At 59.2% G+C, this 22,237-nt stretch overlaps 1 protein-coding gene across 1 annotated transcript; it reads right to left on the reverse strand.

Moving 5' to 3' along the window:
* Positions 1–6,052: 6,052 nt before the first annotated feature.
* On the reverse strand, positions 6,053–21,405 carry MTX1 (metaxin 1). Its single transcript, XM_040411550.1, has 8 exons — positions 21,285–21,405; positions 14,542–14,611; positions 14,390–14,469; positions 14,200–14,292; positions 6,867–7,049; positions 6,720–6,796; positions 6,497–6,651; positions 6,053–6,417 (listed from the first exon to the last, which is right to left on the reverse strand). Exons 1-8 carry the CDS (start codon positions 21,402–21,404, stop codon positions 6,200–6,202), a joined length of 996 nt encoding a protein of 331 aa, XP_040267484.1. The 5' UTR covers position 21,405; the 3' UTR covers positions 6,053–6,199.
* Positions 21,406–22,237: the final 832 nt, after the last annotated feature.

The raw sequence follows: 22,237 nt of genomic DNA on the forward strand, positions 1-22,237 counted from the left end.
GTATAAATACCGCCACCCCTACCACTGACTGTATACAGTGTATAAATACCGCCCCCCCCACCACTGACTGTATACAGTGTATAAATACCGCCACCCCTACCACTGACTGTATACAGTGTATAAATACCGCCACCCCTACCACTGACTGTATATACTGTATAAATACCGCCACCCCACCACTGACTGTATACAGTATATAAATACCGCCACCCCTACCACTGACTGTATACACAGTGTATAAATACCGCCCCCCACCACTGACTGTATAGTGTATAAATACCGCCACCCCCACCACTGACTGTATACAGTGTATAAATACCGCCACCCCCACCACTGACTGTATATACTGTATAAATACCGCCACCCCTACCACTGACTGTATACACAGTGTATAAATACCGCCACCCCTACCACTGACTGTATACAGTATATAAATACCGCCCCCCACCACTGACTGTATACAGTGTATAAATACCGCCACCCCTACCACTGACTGTATACAGTGTATAAATACCGCCACCCCTACCACTGACTGTATATACTGTATAAATACCGCCACCCCCACCACTGACTGTATACACAGTGTATAAATACCGCCACCCCCACCACTGACTGTATACAGTGTATAAATACCTCCACCCCCACCACTGACTGTATACACAGTGTATAAATACCGCCACCCCTACCACTAACTGTATACACAGCGTATAAATACCGCCACCCCCACCACTGACTGTATACAGTGTATAAATACCGCCACCCCCACCACTGACTGTATACAGTGTATAAATACCGCCACCCCACCACTGACTGTATACAGTGTATAAATACCGCCACCCCCACCACTGACTGTATACAGTGTATAAATACCGCCACCCCCCACCACTGACTGTATACAGTGTATAAATACCGCCACCCCACCACTGACTGTATACAGTGTATAAATACCGCCACCCCCACCACTGACTGTATATACTGTATAAATACCGCCACCCCCACCACTGACTGTATACAGTATATAAATACCTCCACCCCCACCACTGACTGTATACAGTGTATAAATACCGCCACCCCCACCACTGACTGTATACAGTGTATAAATACCGCCACCCCCACCACTGACTGTATACAGTGTATAAATACCGCCACCCCTACCACTGACTGTATACAGTGTATAAATACCGCCACCCCTACCACTGACTGTATACAGTGTATAAATACCGCCACCCCCACCACTGACTGTATACAGTGTATAAATACCGCCACCCCTACCACTGACTGTATACAGTGTATGAATACCGCCACCCCCACCACTGACTGTATACACAGTGTATAAATACCGCCACCCCTACCACTGACTGTATACACTGTATAAATACCGCCACCCCCACCACTGACTGTATACACAGTGTATAAATACCGCCACCCCCACCACTGACTGTATACAGTATATAAATACCGCCCCCCACCACTGACTGTATACAGTGTATAAATACCGCCACCCCCACCACTGACTACCGTGCTGGGTAAGCAGAGTTGTCAGCCAGGGGTCTCTGAATCTAGACCAGGAAATCCTCTTCTTCCTTCCTAAAACAGAGGAGCTGACGGTACAATAAACACCGTATGATCTCCAGTGTGTGGTCCTGTACTGCGGGGGAGGGGCGGCGTTCATACCGTACAATCTGTGTGTGGCCCTGTACTGGGGGGAGGGGCGCCGTTCATACCGTACAATCTGTGTGTGGTCCTGTACTGCGGGGGAGGGGCGGCGTTCATACCGTACAATCTGTGTGTGGCCCTGTACTGGGGGGAGGGGCGCCGTTCATACCGTACAATCTGTGTGTGGTCCTGTACTGGGGGGAGGGGCGGCGTTCATACCGTACAATCTGTGTGTGGCCCTGTACTGGGGGGAGGGGCGCCGTTCATACCGTACAATCTGTGTGTGGTCCTGTACTGCGGGGGAGGGGCGGCGTTCATACCGTACAATCTGTGTGTGGCCCTGTACTGGGGGGAGGGGCGCCGTTCATACCGTACAATCGGTGTGTGGTCCTGTACTGGGGGGAGGGGCGGCGTTCATACCGTACAATCTGTGTGTGGCCCTGTACTGGGGGGAGGGGCGCCGTTCATACCGTACAATCTGTGTGTGGTCCTGTACTGGGGGGAGGGGCGCCGTTCATACCGTACAATCTGTGTGTGGTCCTGTACTGGGGGGAGGGGCGCCGTTCATACCGTACAATCTGTGTGTGGTCCTGTACTGGGGGGAGGGGCGGCGTTCATACCGTACAATCTGTGTGTGGTCCTGTACTGGGGGGAGGGGCGCCGTTCATACCGTACAATCTGTGTGTGGTCCTGTACTGGGGGGAGGGGCGCCGTTCATACCGTACAATCTGTGTGTGGTCCTGTACTGGGGGGGGGAGGGGCGCCGTTCATACCGTACAATCTGTGTGTGGCCCTGTACTGGGGGGGGGGAGGGGCGCCGTTCATACCGTACAATCTGTGTGTGGTCCTGTACTGGGGGGAGGGGCGCCGTTCATACCGTACAATCTGTGTGTGGTCCTGTACTGGGGGGAGGGGCGCCGTTCATACCGTACAATCTGTGTGTGGTCCTGTACTGGGGGGAGGAGGGCGCCGTTCATACCGTACAATCTGTGTGTGGTCCTGTACTGGGAGGAGGGCGCCGTTCATACCGTACAATCTGTGTGTGGTCCTGTACTGGGGGGGGAGGGGCGCCGTTCATACCGTACAATCTGTGTGTGGTCCTGTACTGGGGGGGGAGGGGCGCCGTTCATACCGTACAATCGGTGTGTGGTCCTGTACTGGGGGGAGGGGCGCCGTTCATACCGTACAATCTGTGTGTGGTCCTGTACTGGGGGAGGGGCGCCGTTCATACCGTACAATCTGTGTGTGGTCCTGTACTGGGGGGAGGGGCGGCGTTCATACCGTACAATCTGTGTGTGGTCCTGTACTGGGGGGAGGGGCGCCGTTCATACCGTACAATCTGTGTGTGGTCCTGTACTGGGGGGGGGAGGGGCGCCGTTCATACCGTACAATCTGTGTGTGGTCCTGTACTGGGGGGGGGAGGGGCGCCGTTCATACCGTACAATCTGTGTGTGGTCCTGTACTGGGGGGGGAGGGGCGCCGTTCATACCGTACAATCTGTGTGTGGTCCTGTACTGGGGGGAGGGGCGCCGTTCATACCGTACAATCTGTGTGTGGTCCTGTACTGGGGGGAGGGGCGCCGTTCATACCGTACAATCTGTGTGTGGTCCTGTACTGGGGGGAGGAGGGCGCCGTTCATACCGTACAATCTGTGTGTGGTCCTGTACTGGGAGGAGGGCGCCGTTCATACCGTACAATCTGTGTGTGGTCCTGTACTGGGGGGGGAGGGGCGCCGTTCATACCGTACAATCTGTGTGTGGTCCTGTACTGGGGGGGGGGGGGCGCCGTTCATACCGTACAATCTGTGTGTGGTCCTGTACTGGGGGGAGGGGCGCCGTTCATACCGTACAATCTGTGTGTGGTCCTGTACTGGGGGGGGGGGCGCCGTTCATACCGTACAATCTGTGTGTGGTCCTGTACTGGGGGGAGGGGCGCCGTTCATACCGTACAATCTGTGTGTGGTCCTGTACTGGGGGGAGGGGCGCCGTTCATACCGTACAATCTGTGTGTGGTCCTGTACTGGGGGAGGAGGGGCGCCGTTCATACCGTACAATCTGTGTGTGGTCCTGTACTGGGAGGAGGGGGGCCGTTCATACCGTACAATCTGTGTGTGGTCCTGTACTGGGGGGAGGAGGGCGCCGTTCATACCGTACAATCTGTGTGTGGTCCTGTACTGGGGGGAGGGGCGGCGTTCATACCGTACAATCTGTGTGTGGTCCTGTACTGGGGGGAGGGGCGCCGTTCATACCGTACAATCTGTGTGTGGTCCTGTACTGGGGGGGGGAGGGGCGCCGTTCATACCGTACAATCTGTGTGTGGTCCTGTACTGGGGGGGGAGGGGCGCCGTTCATACCGTACAATCTGTGTGTGGTCCTGTACTGGGGGGAGGGGCGCCGTTCATACCGTACAATCTGTGTGTGGTCCTGTACTGGGGGGGGGGAGGGGCGCCGTTCATACCGTACAATCTGTGTGTGGTCCTGTACTGGGGGGAGGGGGGCCGTTCATACCGTACAATCTGTGTGGTCCTGTACTGGGGGGAGGGGCGCCGTTCATACCGTACAATCTGTGTGTGGTCCTGTACTGGGGGGGAGGGGCGCCGTTCATACCGTACAATCTGTGTGTGGTCCTGTACTGGGGGGGAGGGGCGCCGTTCATACCGTACAATCTGTGTGTGGTCCTGTACTGGGGGGGAGGGGCGCCGTTCATACCGTACAATCTGTGTGTGGTCCTGTACTGGGAGGAGGGGCGCCGTTCATACCGTACAATCTGTGTGTGGTCCTGTACTGGGGGGGGAGGGGCGCCGTTCATACCGTACAATCTGTGTGTGGTCCTGTACTGGGGGGGGGGAGGGGCGCCGTTCATACCGTACAATCTGTGTGTGGTCCTGTACTGGGGGGAGGGGCGCCGTTCATACCGTACAATCTGTGTGTGGTCCTGTACTGGGAGGAGGGGCGCCGTTCATACCGTACAATCGGTGTGTGGTCCTGTACTGGGGGGGGGAGGGGCGCCGTTCATACCGTACAATCTGTGTGTGGTCCTGTACTGGGGGGAGGGGCGCCGTTCATACCGTACAATCTGTGTGTGGTCCTGTACTGGGAGGAGGGGCGCCGTTCATACCGTACAATCGGTGTGTGGTCCTGTACTGGGGGGGGGAGGGCGGCGTTCATACCGTACAATCTGTGTGTGGTCCTGTACTGGGAGGAGGGGCGCCGTTCATACCGTACAATCTGTGTGTGGTCCTGTACTGGGGGGGGGGAGGGCGGCGTTCATACCGTACAATCTGTGTGTGGTCCTGTACTGCGGGGGAGGGGCGCCGTTCATACCGTACAATCTGTGTGTGGTCCTGTACTGCGGGGGAGGGGCGCCGTTCATACCGTACAATCTGTGTGTGGTCCTGTACTGCGGGGGAGGGGCGGCGTTCATACCGTACAATCTGTGTGTGGTCCTGTACTGGGGGGAGGGGCGGCGTTCATACCGTACAATCTGTGTGTGGTCCTGTACTGGGGGGAGGGGCGGCGGCGTTCATACCGTACAATCTGTGTGTGGTCCTGTACTGGGGGGAGGGCGCCGTTCATACCGTACAATCTGTGTGTGGTCCTGTACTGGGGGGAGGGGCGCCGTTCATACCGTACAATCGGTGTGTGGTCCTGTACTGGGGGGGGGAGGGCGGCGTTCATACCGTACAATCTGTGTGTGGTCCTGTACTGCGGGGGAGGGGCGCCGTTCATACCGTACAATCTGTGTGTGGTCCTGTACTGGGGGGAGGGGCGGCGTTCATACCGTACAATCTGTGTGTGGTCCTGTACTGGGGGGAGGGGCGGCGTTCATACCGTACAATCTGTGTGTGGTCCTGTACTGGGGGGAGGGCGCCGTTCATACCGTACAATCGGTGTGTGGTCCTGTACTGGGGGGGGGAGGGCGGCGTTCATACCGTACAATCTGTGTGTGGTCCTGTACTGCGGGGGAGGGGCGCCGTTCATACCGTACAATCTGTGTGTGGTCCTGTACTGGGGGGAGGGGCGGCGTTCATACCGTACAATCTGTGTGTGGTCCTGTACTGGGGGGAGGGCGCCGTTCATACCGTACAATCTGTGTGTGGTCCTGTACTGGGGGGAGGGCGCCGTTCATACCGTACAATCTGTGTGTGGTCCTGTACTGGGGGAGGGGCGCCGTTCATACCGTACAATCTGTGTGTGGTCCTGTACTGGGGGGAGGGGCGCCGTTCATACCGTACAATCTGTGTGTGGTCCTGTACTGGGGGGAGGGGCGGCGTTCATACCGTACAATCTGTGTGTGGTCCTGTACTGGGGGGAGGGGCGGCGTTCATACCGTACAATCGGAGCGGGGCGTGCACTTCTTCCAGGTTGTGAGACGCATCATGTGACTGGTCACACCACTCTGCTTTATTACTGGACAGCGGGGGCCACGCCCCGGGCGATACAACAGATGGAGGCACTTACAGGTGGTCCCCGGGCCCTGTCCTCGTGCTCGGACACAAGGTAGGTAAAGGAATGAAAACCAACCCCGATGCGGGCGTGCCCTGTCAGCCCTCCTCCTCCTCCTCCAGTGCCACCCCCCTGTCCAGTGCCCGGTCCCCCGACGCCCGCTGGATGGAGACGATGCCGCTGAGCAGGGCGTAGCCGGCCATGGCCAGCAGGCCCACCGCCACAGACAGGATCTGGTTCCGCCTCTTGTTGGGCTCCTCCTCACCCTCGGGAGACTCGGCCGTCGGGGTCTTGGGGGAAATGCGAGGGAAAGTCTCTGCGGAGACACAAAGCACAGTGTTAGGAGCAGGGCCCCGGGGACGGGCGCAGCTGGGGGCCCGGCAGCGGATAGTCACCTCCGTCCCTGGTGAAGTAGATGCTGAGGATGGCGCTGCAGTACTGGCACAGGTTGCTCAGGGACTTCAGATGCTGCTGCAGCCGGTTACTGGGCAGCTTCACACTCAGGATCAGGGCAAGATGGCTGAAGACGTGGGCGTCGAGAGAGGCCGGCCTGCGAGGAGCCGCAGCATGAGACAAGAGCCACACCCCCAACCCCCCCCAGAGGAGCCCTGCACTTACGATTCTCCGAAGAAGAAACTGTGGGTCCCCAACCGGCGAGACAGGAGAGTCAGGCATTCCTGGGCGTCCGCGTACAGCTGGAGAAGACAGACTGCATTACTGCTCCGCAACCTTCCCACCACACAAAGCCCCCCGCCCGATCCCCACCTGCTTCTCCAGGGTCTCGTCCTCCTCCCGCCAGCTCTCCCCCCGGATCAGCTGCAGACGCTCCAAATGTCTCTTGTGGATCTGATTCGGGATGAAGAAGTTGAGGGGGAAGGGGATGGCCTCTGCGTACCATCGGCGGGTGTGCTCCACATAGTTCTTTGCATCAACCCAGAAGGTGTGGATCTGGCAGTGGAGAGGGAGCGGTGACTACTACAGAGGGGGCAGTGGAGAGGGAGCGGTGACTACTACAGAGGGGGCAGTGGAGAGGGAGCGGTGACTACTACAGAGGGGGCAGTGGAGAGGGAGCGGTGACTACTACAGAGGGGGCAGTGGGAGACAGACTCAACGACTACAGGGGACGGCAGGACTCACCAGAGCGTGGATCTGGCAGTGGAGAGGGAGCAGTGACTACTACAGAGGGGGCAGTGGGAGACAGACTCAACGACCACAGGGGACGGCAGGACTCACCAGAGCTTGGATCTGGCAGTGGAGAGGGAGCAGTGACTACTACAGAGGGGGCAGTGGAGAGGGAGCGGTGACTACTACAGAGGGGGCAGTGGAGAGGGAGCAGTGACTACTACAGAGGGGGCAGTGGGAGACAGACTCAACGACTACAGGGGACAGCAGGACTCACCAGAGCGTGGATCTGGCAGTGGAGTGGGAGCAGTGACTACTACAGAGGGGGCAGTGGAGAGGGAGCGGTGATTACTACAGAGGGGGCAGTGGAGAGGGAGCAGTGACTACTACAGAGGGGGCAGTGGGAGACAGACTCAACGACTACAGGGGACGGCAGGACTCACCAGAGCGTGGATCTGGCAGTGGAGAGGGAGCGGTGACTACTACAGAGGGGGCAGTGGGAGACAGACTCAACGACTACAGGGGACGGCAGGACTCACCAGAGCGTGGATCTGGCAGTGGAGAGGGAGCAGTGACTACTACAGAGGGGGCAGTGGAGAGGGAGCGGTGATTACTACAGAGGGGGCAGTGGAGAGGGAGCGGTGACTACTACAGAGGGGGCAGTGGAGAGGGAGCAGTGACTACTACAGAGGGGGCAGTGGGAGACAGACTCAACGACTACAGGGGACGGCAGGACTCACCAGAGCGTGGATCTGGCAGTGGAGAGGGAGCGGTGACTACTACAGAGGGGGGCAGTGGAGAGGGAGCGGTGATTACTACAGAGGGGGGCAGTGGGAGACAGACTCTACGACCACAGGGGACGGCAGGACTCACCAGAGCGTGGATCTGGCAGTGGAGAGGGAGCAGTGACTACTACAGAGGGGGCAGTGGAGAGGGAGCGGTGACTACTACAGAGGGGGCAGTGGAGAGGGAGCGGTGACTACTACAGAGGGGGCAGTGGAGAGGGAGCGGTGACTACTACAGAGGGGGCAGTGGAGAGGGAGCAGTGACTACTACAGAGGGGGCAGTGGGAGACAGACTCAACGACTACAGGGGACAGCAGGACTCACCAGAGCGTGGATCTGGCAGTGGAGTGGGAGCAGTGACTACTACAGAGGGGGCAGTGGAGAGGGAGCGGTGATTACTACAGAGGGGGCAGTGGAGAGGGAGCAGTGACTACTACAGAGGGGGCAGTGGGAGACAGACTCAACGACTACAGGGGACGGCAGGACTCACCAGAGCGTGGATCTGGCAGTGGAGAGGGAGCGGTGACTACTACAGAGGGGGCAGTGGGAGACAGACTCAACGACTACAGGGGACGGCAGGACTCACCAGAGCGTGGATCTGGCAGTGGAGAGGGAGCAGTGACTACTACAGAGGGGGCAGTGGAGAGGGAGCGGTGATTACTACAGAGGGGGCAGTGGAGAGGGAGCAGTGGAGAGGGAGCGGTGACTACTACAGAGGGGGCAGTGGAGAGGGAGCAGTGACTACTACAGAGGGGGCAGTGGGAGACAGACTCAACGACTACAGGGGACGGCAGGAGTAACCAGAGCTTGGATCTGGCAGTGAAGAGGGAGCGGTGACTACTACAGAGGGGGCAGTGGGAGACAGACTCAACGACTACAGGGGACGGCAGGACTCACCAGAGCGTGGATCTGGCAGTGGAGAGGGAGCGGTGACTACTACAGAGGGGGGCAGTGGAGAGGGAGCGGTGATTACTACAGAGGGGGGCAGTGGGAGACAGACTCTACGACCACAGGGGACGGCAGGACTCACCAGAGCGTGGATCTGGCAGTGGAGAGGGAGCAGTGACTACTACAGAGGGGGCAGTGGAGAGGGAGCGGTGACTACTACAGAGGGGGCAGTGGAGAGGGAGCGGTGATTACTACAGAGGGGGCAGTGGAGAGGGAGCGGTGATTACTACAAAGGGGGCAGTGGAGAGGGGGCAGTGACTACTACAGAGGGGGCAGTGGGAGACAGACTCAATGACTACAGGGGACGGCAGGACTCACCAGAGCGTGGAGAGGGAGCGGTGACTACTACAGAGGGGGCAGTGGAGAGGGAGCAGTGGAGAGGGAGCGGTGACTACTACAGAGGGAGCAGTGGAGAGGGAGCGGTGACTACTACAGAGGGGGCAGTGGAGAGGGAGCAGTGGAGAGGGAGCGGTGACTACTACAGAGGGGGCAGTGGAGAGAGAGCGGTGACTACTACAGAGGGGGCAGTGGAGAGGGAGCGGTGACTACTACAGAGGGGGCAGTGGAGAGGGAGCGGTGACTACTACAGAGTGGGGCAGTGGGAGACAGACTCTACGACTACAGGGGACGGCAGGACTCACCAGAGCGTGGATCTGGCAGTGGAGAGGGAGCGGTGACTACTACAGAGGGGGCAGTGGAGAGGGAGCGGTGACTACTACAGAGGGGGCAGTGGAGAGGGAGCGGTGACTACTACAGAGGGGGCAGTGGAGAGGGAGCAGTGACTACTACAGAGGGGGCAGTGGAGAGGGAGCAGTGACTACTACAGAGGGGGCAGTGGAGAGGGAGCGGTGACTACTACAGAGGGGGCAGTGGAGAGGGAGCGGTGACTACTACAGAGGGGGCAGTGGAGAAGGAGCGGTGACTACTACAGAGGGGGCAGTGGGAGACAGACTCAACGACTACAGGGGACGGCAGGACTCACCAGAGCGTGGATCTGGCAGTGGAGAGGGAGCAGTGACTACTACAGAGGGGGGCAGTGGAGAGGGAGCGGTGACTACTACAGAGGGGGGCAGTGGAGAGGGAGCGGTGACTACTACAGAGGGGGCAGTGGAGAAGGAGCGGTGACTACTACAGAGGGGGCAGTGGAGAGGGAGCGGTGACTACTACAGAGGGGGCAGTGGGAGACAGACTCAACGACCACAGGGGACGGCAGGACTCACCAGAGCTTGGATCTGGCAGTGGAGAGGGAGCGGTGACTACTACAGAGGGGGCAGTGGGAGACAGACTCAACGACTACAGGGGACGGCAGGACTCACCAGAGCGTGGATCTGGCAGTGGAGAGGGAGCAGTGACTACTACAGAGGGGGGCAGTGGAGAGGGAGCGGTGACTACTACAGAGGGGGGCAGTGGAGAGGGAGCGGTGACTACTACAGAGGGGGCAGTGGAGAAGGAGCGGTGACTACTACAGAGGGGGCAGTGGAGAGGGAGCGGTGACTACTACAGAGGGGGCAGTGGGAGACAGACTCAACGACCACAGGGGACGGCAGGACTCACCAGAGCTTGGATCTGGCAGTGGAGAGGGAGCGGTGACTACTACAGAGGGGGCAGTGGGAGACAGACTCTACGACCACAGGGGACGGCAGGACTCACCAGAGCGTGGATCTGGCAGTGGAGAGGGAGCAGTGACTACTACAGAGGGGGCAGTGGAGAGGGAGCAGTGACTACTACAGAGGGGGCAGTGGAGAGGGAGCGGTGACTACTACAGAGGGGGCCGTGGGAGACAGACTCAACGACCACAGGGGACGGCAGGACTCACCAGAGCTTGGATCTGGCAGTGGAGAGGGAGCAGTGACTACTACAGAGGGGGCAGTGGAGAGGGAGCGGTGACTACTACAGAGGGGGCAGTGGAGAGGGAGCGGTGACTACTACAGAGGGGGCAGTGGAGAGGGAGCAGTGACTACTACAGAGGGGGCAGTGGGAGACAGACTCAACGACTACAGGGGACAGCAGGACTCACCAGAGCGTGGATCTGGCAGTGGAGTGGGAGCAGTGACTACTACAGAGGGGGCAGTGGAGAGGGAGCGGTGATTACTACAGAGGGGGCAGTGGAGAGGGAGCAGTGACTACTACAGAGGGGGCAGTGGGAGACAGACTCAACGACTACAGGGGACGGCAGGACTCACCAGAGCGTGGATCTGGCAGTGGAGAGGGAGCGGTGACTACTACAGAGGGGGCAGTGGGAGACAGACTCAACGACTACAGGGGACGGCAGGACTCACCAGAGCGTGGATCTGGCAGTGGAGAGGGAGCAGTGACTACTACAGAGGGGGCAGTGGGAGACAGACTCAACGACTACAGGGGACGGCAGGACTCACCAGAGCGTGGATCTGGCAGTGGAGAGGGAGCGGTGACTACTACAGAGGGGGGCAGTGGAGAGGGAGCGGTGATTACTACAGAGGGGGCAGTGGAGAGGGAGCGGTGATTACTACAGAGGGGGCAGTGGAGAGGGAGCGGTGATTACTACAAAGGGGGCAGTGGAGAGGGAGCGGTGATTACTACAGAGGGGGCAGTGGAGAGGGGGCAGTGGAGAGGGGGCAGTGACTACTACAGAGGGGGCAGTGGGAGACAGACTCAACGACTACAGGGGACGGCAGGACTCACCAGAGCGTGGATCTGGCAGTGGAGAGGGAGCAGTGACTACTACAGAGGGGGCAGTGGAGAGGGAGCAGTGACTACTACAGAGGGGGCAGTGGGGAGGGAGCGGTGATTACTACAGAGGGGGCAGTGGAGAGGGAGCAGTGACTACTACAGAGGGGGCATTGGGAGACAGACTCAACGACTACAGGGGACGGCAGGACTCACCAGAGCGTGGAGAGGGAGCGGTGACTACTACAGAGGGGGCAGTGGAGAGGGAGCAGTGGAGAGGGAGCGGTGACTACTACAGAGGGGGCAGTGGAGAGGGAGCAGTGGAGAGGGAGCGGTGACTACTACAGAGGGGGCAGTGGAGAGGGAGCAGTGACTACTACAGAGGGGGCAGTGGGAGACAGACTCTACGACCACAGGGGACGGCAGGACTCACCAGAGCGTGGATCTGGCAGTGGAGAGGGAGCAGTGACTACTACAGAGGGGGCAGTGGAGAGGGAGCGGTGACTACTACAGAGGGGGCAGTGGAGAGGGAGCGGTGATTACTACAGAGGGGGCAGTGGAGAGGGAGCGGTGACTACTACAGAGGGGGCAGTGGAGAGGGAGCGGTGACTACTACAGAGGGGGCAGTGGAGAGGGAGCGGTGACTACTACAGAGGGGGCAGTGGAGAGGGAGCGGTGACTACTACAGAGGGGGCAGTGGAGAGGGAGCGGTGACTACTAGAGGGGGCAGTGGAGAGGGAGCGGTGATTACTACAGAGGGGGCAGTGGAGAGGGAGCAGTGACTACTACAGAGGGGGCAGTGGGAGACAGACTTAACGACTACAGGGGACGGCAGGACTCACCAGAGCGTGGATCTGGCAGTGGAGAGGGAGCGGTGACTACTACAGAGGGGGCCGTGGGAGACAGACTCTACGACCACAGGGGACGGCAGGAGTAACCAGAGCTTGGATCTGGCAGTGAAGAGGGAGCGGTGACTACTACAGAGGGGGCAGTGGGAGACAGACTCAATGACCACAGGGGACGGCAGGACTCAATAGAGCGTGGATCTGGCAGGGGAGAGGGAGCGGTGACTACTACAGAGGGGGCAGTGGGAGACAGACTCAATGACCACAGGGGACGGCAGGACTCACCAGAGCGTGGATCTGGCAGTGGAGAGGGAGCGGTGACTACTACAGAGGGGGCAGTGGGAGACAGACTCTACGACTACAGGGGACGGCAGGACTCACTAGAGCGTGGATCTGGCAGTGGAGAGGGAGCGGTGACTACTACAGAGGGGGCAGTGGGAGACAGACTCTACGACTACAGGGGACGGCAGGACTCACTAGAGCGTGGATCTGGCAGTGGAGAGGGAGCGGTGACTACTACAGAGGGGGCAGTGGAGAGGGGGCAGTGGAGAGGGAGCAGTGGAGAGGGAGCGGTGACTACTACAGAGGGGGCAGTGGAGAGAGAGCGGTGACTACTACAGAGGGGGCAGTGGAGAGGGAGCAGTGGAGAGGGAGCGGTGACTACTACAGAGGGGGCAGTGGAGAGGGAGCGGTGACTACTACAGAGGGGGCAGTGGAGAGGGAGCAGTGACTACTACAGAGGGGGCAGTGGGAGACAGACTCAACGACTACAGGGGACGGCAGGACTCACCAGAGCGTGGATCTGGCAGTGGAGAGGGAGCAGTGACTACTACAGAGGGGGCAGTGGAGAGGGAGCAGTGACTACTACAGAGGGGGCAGTGGAGAGGGAGCGGTGACTACTACAGAGGGGGCCGTGGGAGACAGACTCAACGACCACAGGGGACGGCAGGACTCACCAGAGCTTGGATCTGGCAGTGGAGAGGGAGCAGTGACTACTACAGAGGGGGCAGTGGAGAGGGAGCGGTGACTACTACAGAGGGGGGCAGTGGAGAGGGAGCGGTGACTACTACAGAGGGGGCAGTGGAGAGGGAGCGGTGACTACTACAGAGGGGGCAGTGGAGAGGGAGCAGTGACTACTACAGAGGGGGCAGTGGGAGACAGACTCAACGACTACAGGGGACAGCAGGACTCACCAGAGCGTGGATCTGGCAGTGGAGTGGGAGCAGTGACTACTACAGAGGGGGCAGTGGAGAGGGAGCGGTGATTACTACAGAGGGGGCAGTGGAGAGGGAGCAGTGACTACTACAGAGGGGGCAGTGGGAGACAGACTCAACGACTACAGGGGACGGCAGGACTCACCAGAGCGTGGATCTGGCAGTGGAGAGGGAGCGGTGACTACTACAGAGGGGGCAGTGGGAGACAGACTCTACGACCACAGGGGACGGCAGGACTCACCAGAGCGTGGATCTGGCAGTGGAGAGGGAGCGGTGACTACTACAGAGGGGGCAGTGGAGAGGGAGCAGTGACTACTACAGAGGGGGCAGTGGAGAGGGAGCGGTGACTACTACAGAGGGGGCAGTGGAGAGGGAGCGGTGACTACTACAGAGGGGGCAGTGGGAGACAGACTCAGCGACTACAGGGGACGGCAGGACTCACCAGGGCGTGGATCTGGCAGTGGAGAGGGAGCGGTGACTACTACAGAGGGGGCAGTGGGAGACAGACTCTACGACCACAGGGGACGGCAGGACTCACCAGGGCTGGCAGCAGCTTCTCCTCCAGCAGTGAGATGAAGGCCATGGTGTCTGCTCCCTGCTTGGCGGACAGGTCGTAATCAGCGTTATATTTCTGAGGACACAACACACGACGTGATGGGCGGCCCCGGGTACAGGGTGAAATGTGACCCTCAGCCCTCCACATCCCCCCTCAGTGGACCACCACTTACCTGCTTCCTGAGATAGGTGATAATTTTGGAAGTCTGGAACACAACCCCTTCATCAGGAGTCCTGAGGGCGGGCATCTGACCTGGAATAAGAGGCCGTGTCAGCGGGCACACGGGTGAGGCATGTCACATACGTGTGTGAGAGCAGACAGTACCTGAGGGGCTCCGCCAAGGGTTCGACAGCTTATGGACTTTGAGTGGAGCTCCGGAGAACTTGGCGTAGGTCTGAGAGATAAAAAGAACAGCCGTGAGTGAGGAGGTGACGGGGGGGCACCGGGCAGGGCTCGCCGGGTACAGAGGTGACGGGGGGGCACCGGGCAGGGCTCGCCGGGTACAGAGGTGACTGGGGGCACCGGGCAGGGCTCGTCGGGTAGAGAGGTGACTGGGGGCACCGGGCAGGGCTCGCCAGGTACAGAGGTGACGGGGGGCACCGGGCAGGGCTCGCCGGGTACAGAGGTGACGGGGGGGGGGGGGCACCAGGCAGGGCTCGCCGGGTACAGAGGTGACGGGGGTACCATGCAGGGCTCGCCGGGTACAGAGGTGACGGGGGTACCGTGCAGGGCTCGCCGGGTACAGAGGTGACGGGGGGGCACCGGGCAGGGCTCGCCGGGTACAGAGGTGACGGGGGGTACCGTGCAGGGCTCGCCGGGTACAGAGGTGACGGGGGGCACCGGGCAGGGCTCGCCGGGTACAGAGGTGACGGGGGGCACCGGGCAGGGCTCGCCGGGTACAGAGGTGACGGGGGGCACCGGGCAGGGCTCGCCGGGTACAGAGGTGACGGGGGGCACCGGGCAGGGCTCGCCGGGTACAGAGGTGACGGGGGTCACCGTGCAAGGCTCATCGGGTACAGAGGTGACGGGGGCACCGTGCAGGGCTCGCCGGGTACAGAGGTGACGGGGGGGACCGGGCAGGGCTCGCCGGGTACAGAGGTGATGGGGGGCACCGGGCAGGGCTCGCCGGGTACAGAGGTGACGGGGGGCACCGTGCAAGGCTCATCGGGTACAGAGGTGACGGGGGCACCGTGCAGGGCTCGCCGGGTACAGAGGTGACGGCCAGCAGTCGCACACATTCAGCAGTCACCCCATCATCTCACACGTGCTGGTAATTGAAGGGTTAACCTCTGACAACCACCGAACTGGGGGTGACAAGAGGGTCTCCCATCACCTCAGCCTCTATCTGGAGGCTGAAAAGCAGGGTGACACCCAATATGGCGGCCAGGGTAGCCCCCGGGTGGAGGGCACATTCCTCGCTGACCGCGCTCTCACTTTCCACCCTGGAAATACAGGCACCAGGCTCAGTAAACAGCGCGCCGCCACCGCGCACAACGCCGCCATTCATCCACTGCCGCCCTGAGCAAACAGCCCCCAAACACCCGTCACCTGCAGCTTAACCCCGCGCTGCCCCCAGTGGACGCAGCAAAGCATGACCGCACCGAGAGGCCACGGGTCCTACAGCGACCACACGTGTCCTATGTACGAGGCGTGACACACGGCAACAGCACCCAACCTCCTGGACGCTCTCTGCTCTCTCATGTGTCTGCGCTCTCTCTCATGTGTCTGCGCTCTCTCTCCTCGTGTCTCTGCTCTCTCCCTCCTCGTGTCTCTGCTCTCTCCCTCCTCGTGTCTCTGCTCTCTCTCTCTCCTCGTGTCTCTGCTCTCTCTCTCTCCTCGTGTCTCTGCTCTCTCTCTCTCCTCGTGTCTCTGCTCTCTCTCTCTCCTCGTGTCTCTGCTCTCTCCCTCCTCGTGTCTCTGCTCTCTCTCTCCTCGTGTCTCTGCTCTCTCCCTCCTCGTGTCTCTGCTCTCTCCCTCCTCGTGTCTCTGCTCTCTCTCTCTCCTCGTGTCTCTGCTCTCTCTCTCCTCGTGTCTCTGCTCTCTCTCTCCTCGTGTCTCTGCTCTCTCCCTCCTCGTGTCTCTGCTCTCTCCCTCCTCGTGTCTCTGCTCTCTCTCTCTCCTCGTGTCTCTGCTCTCTCTCTCTCCTCGTGTCTCTGCTCTCTCTCTCTCCTCGTGTCTCTGCTCTCTCTCTCTCCTCGTGTCTCTGCTCTCTCTCTCTCCTCGTGTCTCTGCTCTCTCTCTCTCCTCGTGTCTCTGCTCTCTCTCTCTCCTCGTGTCTCTGCTCTCTCCCTCCTCGTGTCTCTGCTCTCTCTCTCCTCGTGTCTCTGCTCTCTCCCTCCTCGTGTCTCTGCTCTCTCCCTCCTCGTGTCTCTGCTCTCTCTCTCCCTCCTCATGTCTCTGCTCTCTCTCTCTCCTCGTGTCTCTGCTCTCTCTCTCCTCGTGTCTCTGCTCTCTCTCTGCTCGTGTCTCTGCTCTCTCCCTCCTCGTGTCTCTGCTCTCTCCCTCCTCGTGTCTCTGCTCTCTCCCTCCTCGTGTCTCTGCTCTCTCCCTCCTCGTGTCTCTGCTCTCTCCCTCCTCGTGTCTCTGCTCTCTCTCTCTCTCCTCGTCTCTGCTCTCTCCCTCCTCGTGTCTCTGCTCTCTCTCTCTCCCTCCTCATGTCTCTGCTCTCTCTCTCTCCTCGTGTCTCTGCTCTCTCTCTCCTCGTGTCTCTGCTCTCTCTCTCCTCGTGTCTCTGCTCTCTCTCTCCTCGTGTCTCTGCTCTCTCTCTCCTCGTGTCTCTGCTCTCTCTCTCTCCTCGTGTCTCTGCTCTCTCTCTCCTCGTGTCTCTGCTCTCTCTCTCCTCGTGTCTCTGCTCTCTCTCTCCTCGTGTCTCTGCTCTCTCTCTCTCCTCGTGTCTCTGCTCTCTCTCTCCTCGTGTCTCTGCTCTCTCTCCTCGTGTCTCTGCTCTCTCTCTCTCTCCTCGTGTCTCTGCTCTCTCTCTCCTCGTGTCTCTGCTCTCTCTCTCTCCTCGTGTCTCTGCTCTCTCTCTCCTTGTGTCTCTGCTCTCTCTCTCCTCGTGTCTCTGCTCTCTCTCTCCTCGTGTCTCTGCTCTCTCCCTCCTCGTGTCTCTGCTCTCTCTCTCCTCGTGTCTCTGTTCTCTCTCTCTCTCCTCGTGTCTCTGCTCTCTCTCTCCTCGTGTCTCTGCTCTCTCCCTCCTCGTGTCTCTGCTCTCTCTCTCCTCGTGTCTCTGTTCTCTCTCTCTCTCCTCGTGTCTCTGCTCTCTCCCTCCTCGTGTCTCTGCTCTCTCTCCTCGTGTCTCTGCTCTCTCTCTCCTCGTGTCTCTGCTCTCTCTCTCTCCTCGTGTCTCTGCTCTCTCTCTCCTCGTGTCTCTGCTCTCTCTCTCCTCGTGTCTCTGCTCTCTCTCTCCTCGTGTCTCTGCTCTCTCTCTCTCTCCTCGTGTCTCTGCTCTCTCTCTCTCTCCTCGTGTCTCTGCTCTCTCTCTCTCTCCTCGTGTCTCTGCTCTCTCTCTCCTCGTGTCTCTGCTCTCTCCCTCCTCGTGTCTCTGCTCTCTCTCTCTCCTCGTGTCTCTGCTCTCTCTCTCCTCGTATCTCTGCTCTCTCTCTCCTCGTGTCTCTGCTCTCTCTCTCCTCGTGTCTCTGCTCTCTCTCTCTCCTCGTGTCTCTGCTCTCTCTCTCTCCTCGTGTCTCTGCTCTCTCTCTCTCCTCGTGTCTCTGCTCTCTCTCTCTCTCTCCTCGTGTCTCTGCTCTCTCTCTCCTCGTGTCTCTGCTCTCTCTCTCCTCGTGTCTCTGCTCTCTCTCTCCTCGTGTCTCTGCTCTCTCTCTCCTCGTGTCTCTGCTCTCTCTCTCCTCGTGTCTCTGCTCTCTCTCTCCTCGTGTCTCTGCTCTCTCTCTCCTCGTGTCTCTGCTCTCTCTCTCTCTCTCCTCGTGTCTCTGCTCTCTCTCCTCGTGTCTCTGCTCTCTCTCCTCGTGTCTCTGCTCTCTCTCTCCTCGTGTCTCTGCTCTCTCTCTCTCTCCTCGTGTCTCTGCTCTCTCTCTCCTCGTGTCTCTGCTCTCTCCCTCCTCGTGTCTCTGCTCTCTCCCTCCTCGTGTCTCTGCTCTCTCTCTCCTCGTGTCTCTGTTCTCTCTCTCCTCGTGTCTCTGCTCTCTCTCCTCGTGTCTCTCTCTCTCTCCTCGTGTCTCTGCTCTCTCTCTCTCTCTCTCCTCGTGTCTCTGCTCTCTCTCTCTCTCTCCTCGTGTCTCTGCTCTCTCTCTCTCTCTCCTCATGTCTCTGCTCTCTCTCTCTCCTCATGTCTCTGCTCTCTCTCTCCCTCCTCGTGTCTCTGCTCTCTCCTCGTGTCTCTGCTCTCTCCCTCCTCGTGTCTCTGCTCTCTCCCTCCTCGTGTCTCTGCTCTCTCCCTCCTCGTGTCTCTGCTCTCTCCCTCCTCGTGTCTCTGCTCTCTCTCTCCTCGTGTCTCTGCTCTCTCTCTCTCTCTCCTCATGTCTCTGCTCTCTCTCTCTCCTCATGTCTCTGCTCTCTCTCTCTCTCTCCTCGTGTCTCTGCTCTCTCTCTCCTCGTGTCTCTGCTCTCTCCCTCCTCGTGTCTCTGCTCTCTCTCTCCTCGTGTCTCTGCTCTCTCTCTCTCTCCTCGTGTCTCTGCTCTCTCTCTCTCTCCTCGTGTCTCTGCTCTCTCTCTCTCTCCTCGTGTCTCTGCTCTCTCTCTCTCTCCTCGTGTCTCTGCTCTCTCTCTCTCTCCTCGTGTCTCTGCTCTCTCTCCTCGTGTCTCTGCTCTCTCTCTCCTCGTGTCTCTGCTCTCTCTCTCTCTCCTCGTGTCTCTGCTCTCTCTCTCTCTCCTCGTGTCTCTGCTATCTCTCTCTCTCTCCTCGTGTCTCTGCTATCTCTCTCTCTCTCCTCGTGTCTCTGCTCTCTCTCTCCTCGTGTCTCTGCTCTCTCTCTCCTCGTGTCTCTGCTCTCTCTCTCCTCGTGTCTCTGCTCTCTCTCTCCTCGTGTCTCTGCTCTCTCTCTCCTCGTGTCTCTGCTCTCTCTCTCCTCGTGTCTCTGCTCTCTCTCTCCTCGTGTCTCTGCTCTCTCTCTCCTCGTGTCTCTGCTCTCTCTCTCCTCGTGTCTCTGCTCTCTCTCTCCTCGTGTCTCTGCTCTCTCTCTCTCTCCTCGTGTCTCTGCTCTCTCTCTCCTCGTGTCTCTGCTCTCTCTCTCTCTCTCCTCGTGTCTCTGCTCTCTCTCTCCTCGTGTCTCTGCTCTCTCTCTCCTCGTGTCTCTGCTCTCTCTCTCCTCGTGTCTCTGCTCTCTCTCTCCTCGTGTCTCTGCTCTCTCTCTCCTCGTGTCTCTGCTCTCTCCCTCCTCGTGTCTCTGCTCTCTCTCTCCTCGTGTCTCTGCTCTCTCCCTCCTCGTGTCTCTGCTCTCTCTCTCCTCGTGTCTCTGCTCTCTCTCTCTCTCTCTCCTCATGTCTCTGCTCTCTCTCTCTCCTCGTGTCTCTGCTCTCTCTCTCTCCTCGTGTCTCTGCTCTCTCTCTCTCCTCATGTCTCTGCTCTCTCTCTCTCTCCTCGTGTCTCTGCTCTCTCTCCTCGTGTCTCTGCTCTCTCTCTCCTCGTGTCTCTGCTCTCTCTCTCTCTCCTCGTGTCTCTGCTCTCTCTCTCTCTCCTCGTGTCTCTGCTATCTCTCTCTCTCTCCTCGTGTCTCTGCTCTCTCTCTCTCTCCTCGTGTCTCTGCTCTCTCTCTCCTCGTGTCTCTGCTCTCTCTCTCCTCGTGTCTCTGCTCTCTCTCTCCTCGTGTCTCTGCTCTCTCTCTCCTCGTGTCTCTGCTCTCTCTCTCCTCGTGTCTCTGCTCTCTCTCTCCTCGTGTCTCTGCTCTCTCTCTCTCTCCTCGTGTCTCTGCTCTCTCTCTCCTCGTGTCTCTGCTCTCTCTCTCCTCGGGTCTCTGCTCTCTCTCTCCTCGGGTCTCTGCTCTCTCTCTCCTCGTGTCTCTGCTCTCTCTCTCCTCGGGTCTCTGCTCTCTCTCTCCTCGTGTCTCTGCTCTCTCTCTCTCTCCTCGTGTCTCTGCTCTCTCTCTCTCCTCGTGTCTCTGCTCTCTCTCTCCTCGTGTCTCTGCTCTCTCTCCCTCCTCGTGTCTCTGCTCTCTCCCTCCTCGTGTCTCTGCTCTCTCTCTCCTCGTGTCTCTGCTCTCTCTCCTCGTGTCTCTGCTCTCTCTCTCCTCGTGTCTCTGCTCTCTCTCTCCTCGTGTCTCTGCTCTCTCCCTCCTCGTGTCTCTGCTCTCTCTCTCCTCGTGTCTCTGCTCTCTCTCTCCTCGTGTCTCTGCTCTCTCTCTCCTCATGTCTCTGCTCTCTCTCTCTCTCTCTCCTCGTGTCTCTGCTCTCTCTCCTCGTGTCTCTGCTCTCTCTCTCTCTCTCCTCATGTCTCTGCTCTCTCCCTCCTCGTGTCTCTGCTCTCTCTCTCTCCTCATGTCTCTGCTCTCTCTCTCTCTCTCTCCTCATGTCTCTGCTCTCTCCCTCCTCGTGTCTCTGCTCTCTCTCTCTCCTCATGTCTCTGCTCTCTCCCTCCTCGTGTCTCTGCTCTCTCTCTCTCCTCATGTCTCTGCTCTCTCTCTCTCTCTCTCCTCATGTCTCTGCTCTCTCCCTCCTCGTGTCTCTGCTCTCTCTCTCTCCTCATGTCTCTGCTCTCTCTCTCTCCTCGTGTCTCTGCTCTCTCCCTCCTCGTGTCTCTGCTCTCTCTCTCTCTCCTCGTGTCTCTGCTCTCTCTTTCTCCTCGTGTCTCTGCTCGCTCTCTCTCCTCACGTCTCTGCTCTCTCTCTCTCCTCATGTCTCTGCTCTCTCTCTCTCTCCTCGTGTCTCTGCTCTCTCTCCTCGTGTCTCTGCTCTCTCTCTTTCTCCTCGTGTCTCTGCTCGCTCTCTCTCCTCACGTCTCTGCTCTCTCTCCTCGTGTCTCTGCTCTCTCTCTCTCTCCTGGTGTCTCTGCTCTCTTTCTCCTCGTGTCTCTGCTCGCTCTCTCTCCTCACGTCTCTGCTCTCTCTCTCCTCGTGTCTCTGCTCTCTCTCTCCTCGTGTCTCTGTTCTGCCTCCCTCCAGTCCGGGGTCTCTTACCAAGACAGTCAGACAGTCCAGGTCCACACTCGGCAGACCCCAATCTCCCTTCCAGCAGTACAGCTCCATGGGCGCCGCCATCTTACTGCACGCCCCGCCCTCTAGAGCGTCACGTGACATAAACCACGTGACATATGCAGCTCTGCTCCTGCAGGTTGTGCGTGGAGACAGACCAGGTGGGGGCGGAGCAGCCGCTATGGCAGCCAATGGGATCGCGGCTGAGAAAGTCATGGAGCAGGTTGACTGATATCAGCGGCAATGTGATTGGCTGACGTGCTGACTGCTCTTATTACTTCCTCCCTCTCACGTTAGAGATCCGGGTATCTCAACACAGTCTGCAGCGACAAGAGCGCAAGAACTGCACCGTGTGAACAGTCTGCAGTGACATCAGGACTGAGGAGAACCGCAACATCAGTGTGAATTACAGCCTAGAATAAAGAATGTGTGTGACCTCTCCTGTGTGTGTGTGACCTCTCCTGTGTGTGTGACCTCTCCTGTGTGTGACCTCTCCTGTGTGTGTGGCCTCTCCTGTGTGTGTGACCTCTCCTGTGTGTGTGACCTCTCCTGTGTGTGACCTCTCCTGTGTGTGACCTCTCCTGTGTGTGTGTGACCTCTCCTGTGTGTGACCTCTCCTGTGTGTGTGACCTCTCCTGTGTGTGACCTCTCCTGTGTGTGTGACCTCTCCTGTGTGTGACCTCTCCTGTGTGTGACCTCTCCTGTGTGTGACCTCTCCTCTGTGTGTGACCTCTCCTCTGTGTGTGACCTCTCCTGTGTGTGTGACCTCTCCTGTGTGTGTGACCTCTCCTGTGTGTGTGTGACCTCTCCTGTGTGTGTGGCCTCTCCTGTGTGTGTGACCTCTCCTGTGTGTGTGACCTCTCCTGTGTGTGTGACCTCTCCTGTGTGTGACCTCTCCTGTGTGTGACCTCTCCTGTGTGTGTGACCTCTCCTGTGTG

This window comes from Bufo bufo, chromosome 11 (genome assembly GCF_905171765.1).
Source record: "Bufo bufo chromosome 11, aBufBuf1.1, whole genome shotgun sequence".
In the NCBI taxonomy this organism is placed as follows: Eukaryota; Metazoa; Chordata; class Amphibia; order Anura; family Bufonidae; genus Bufo; species Bufo bufo.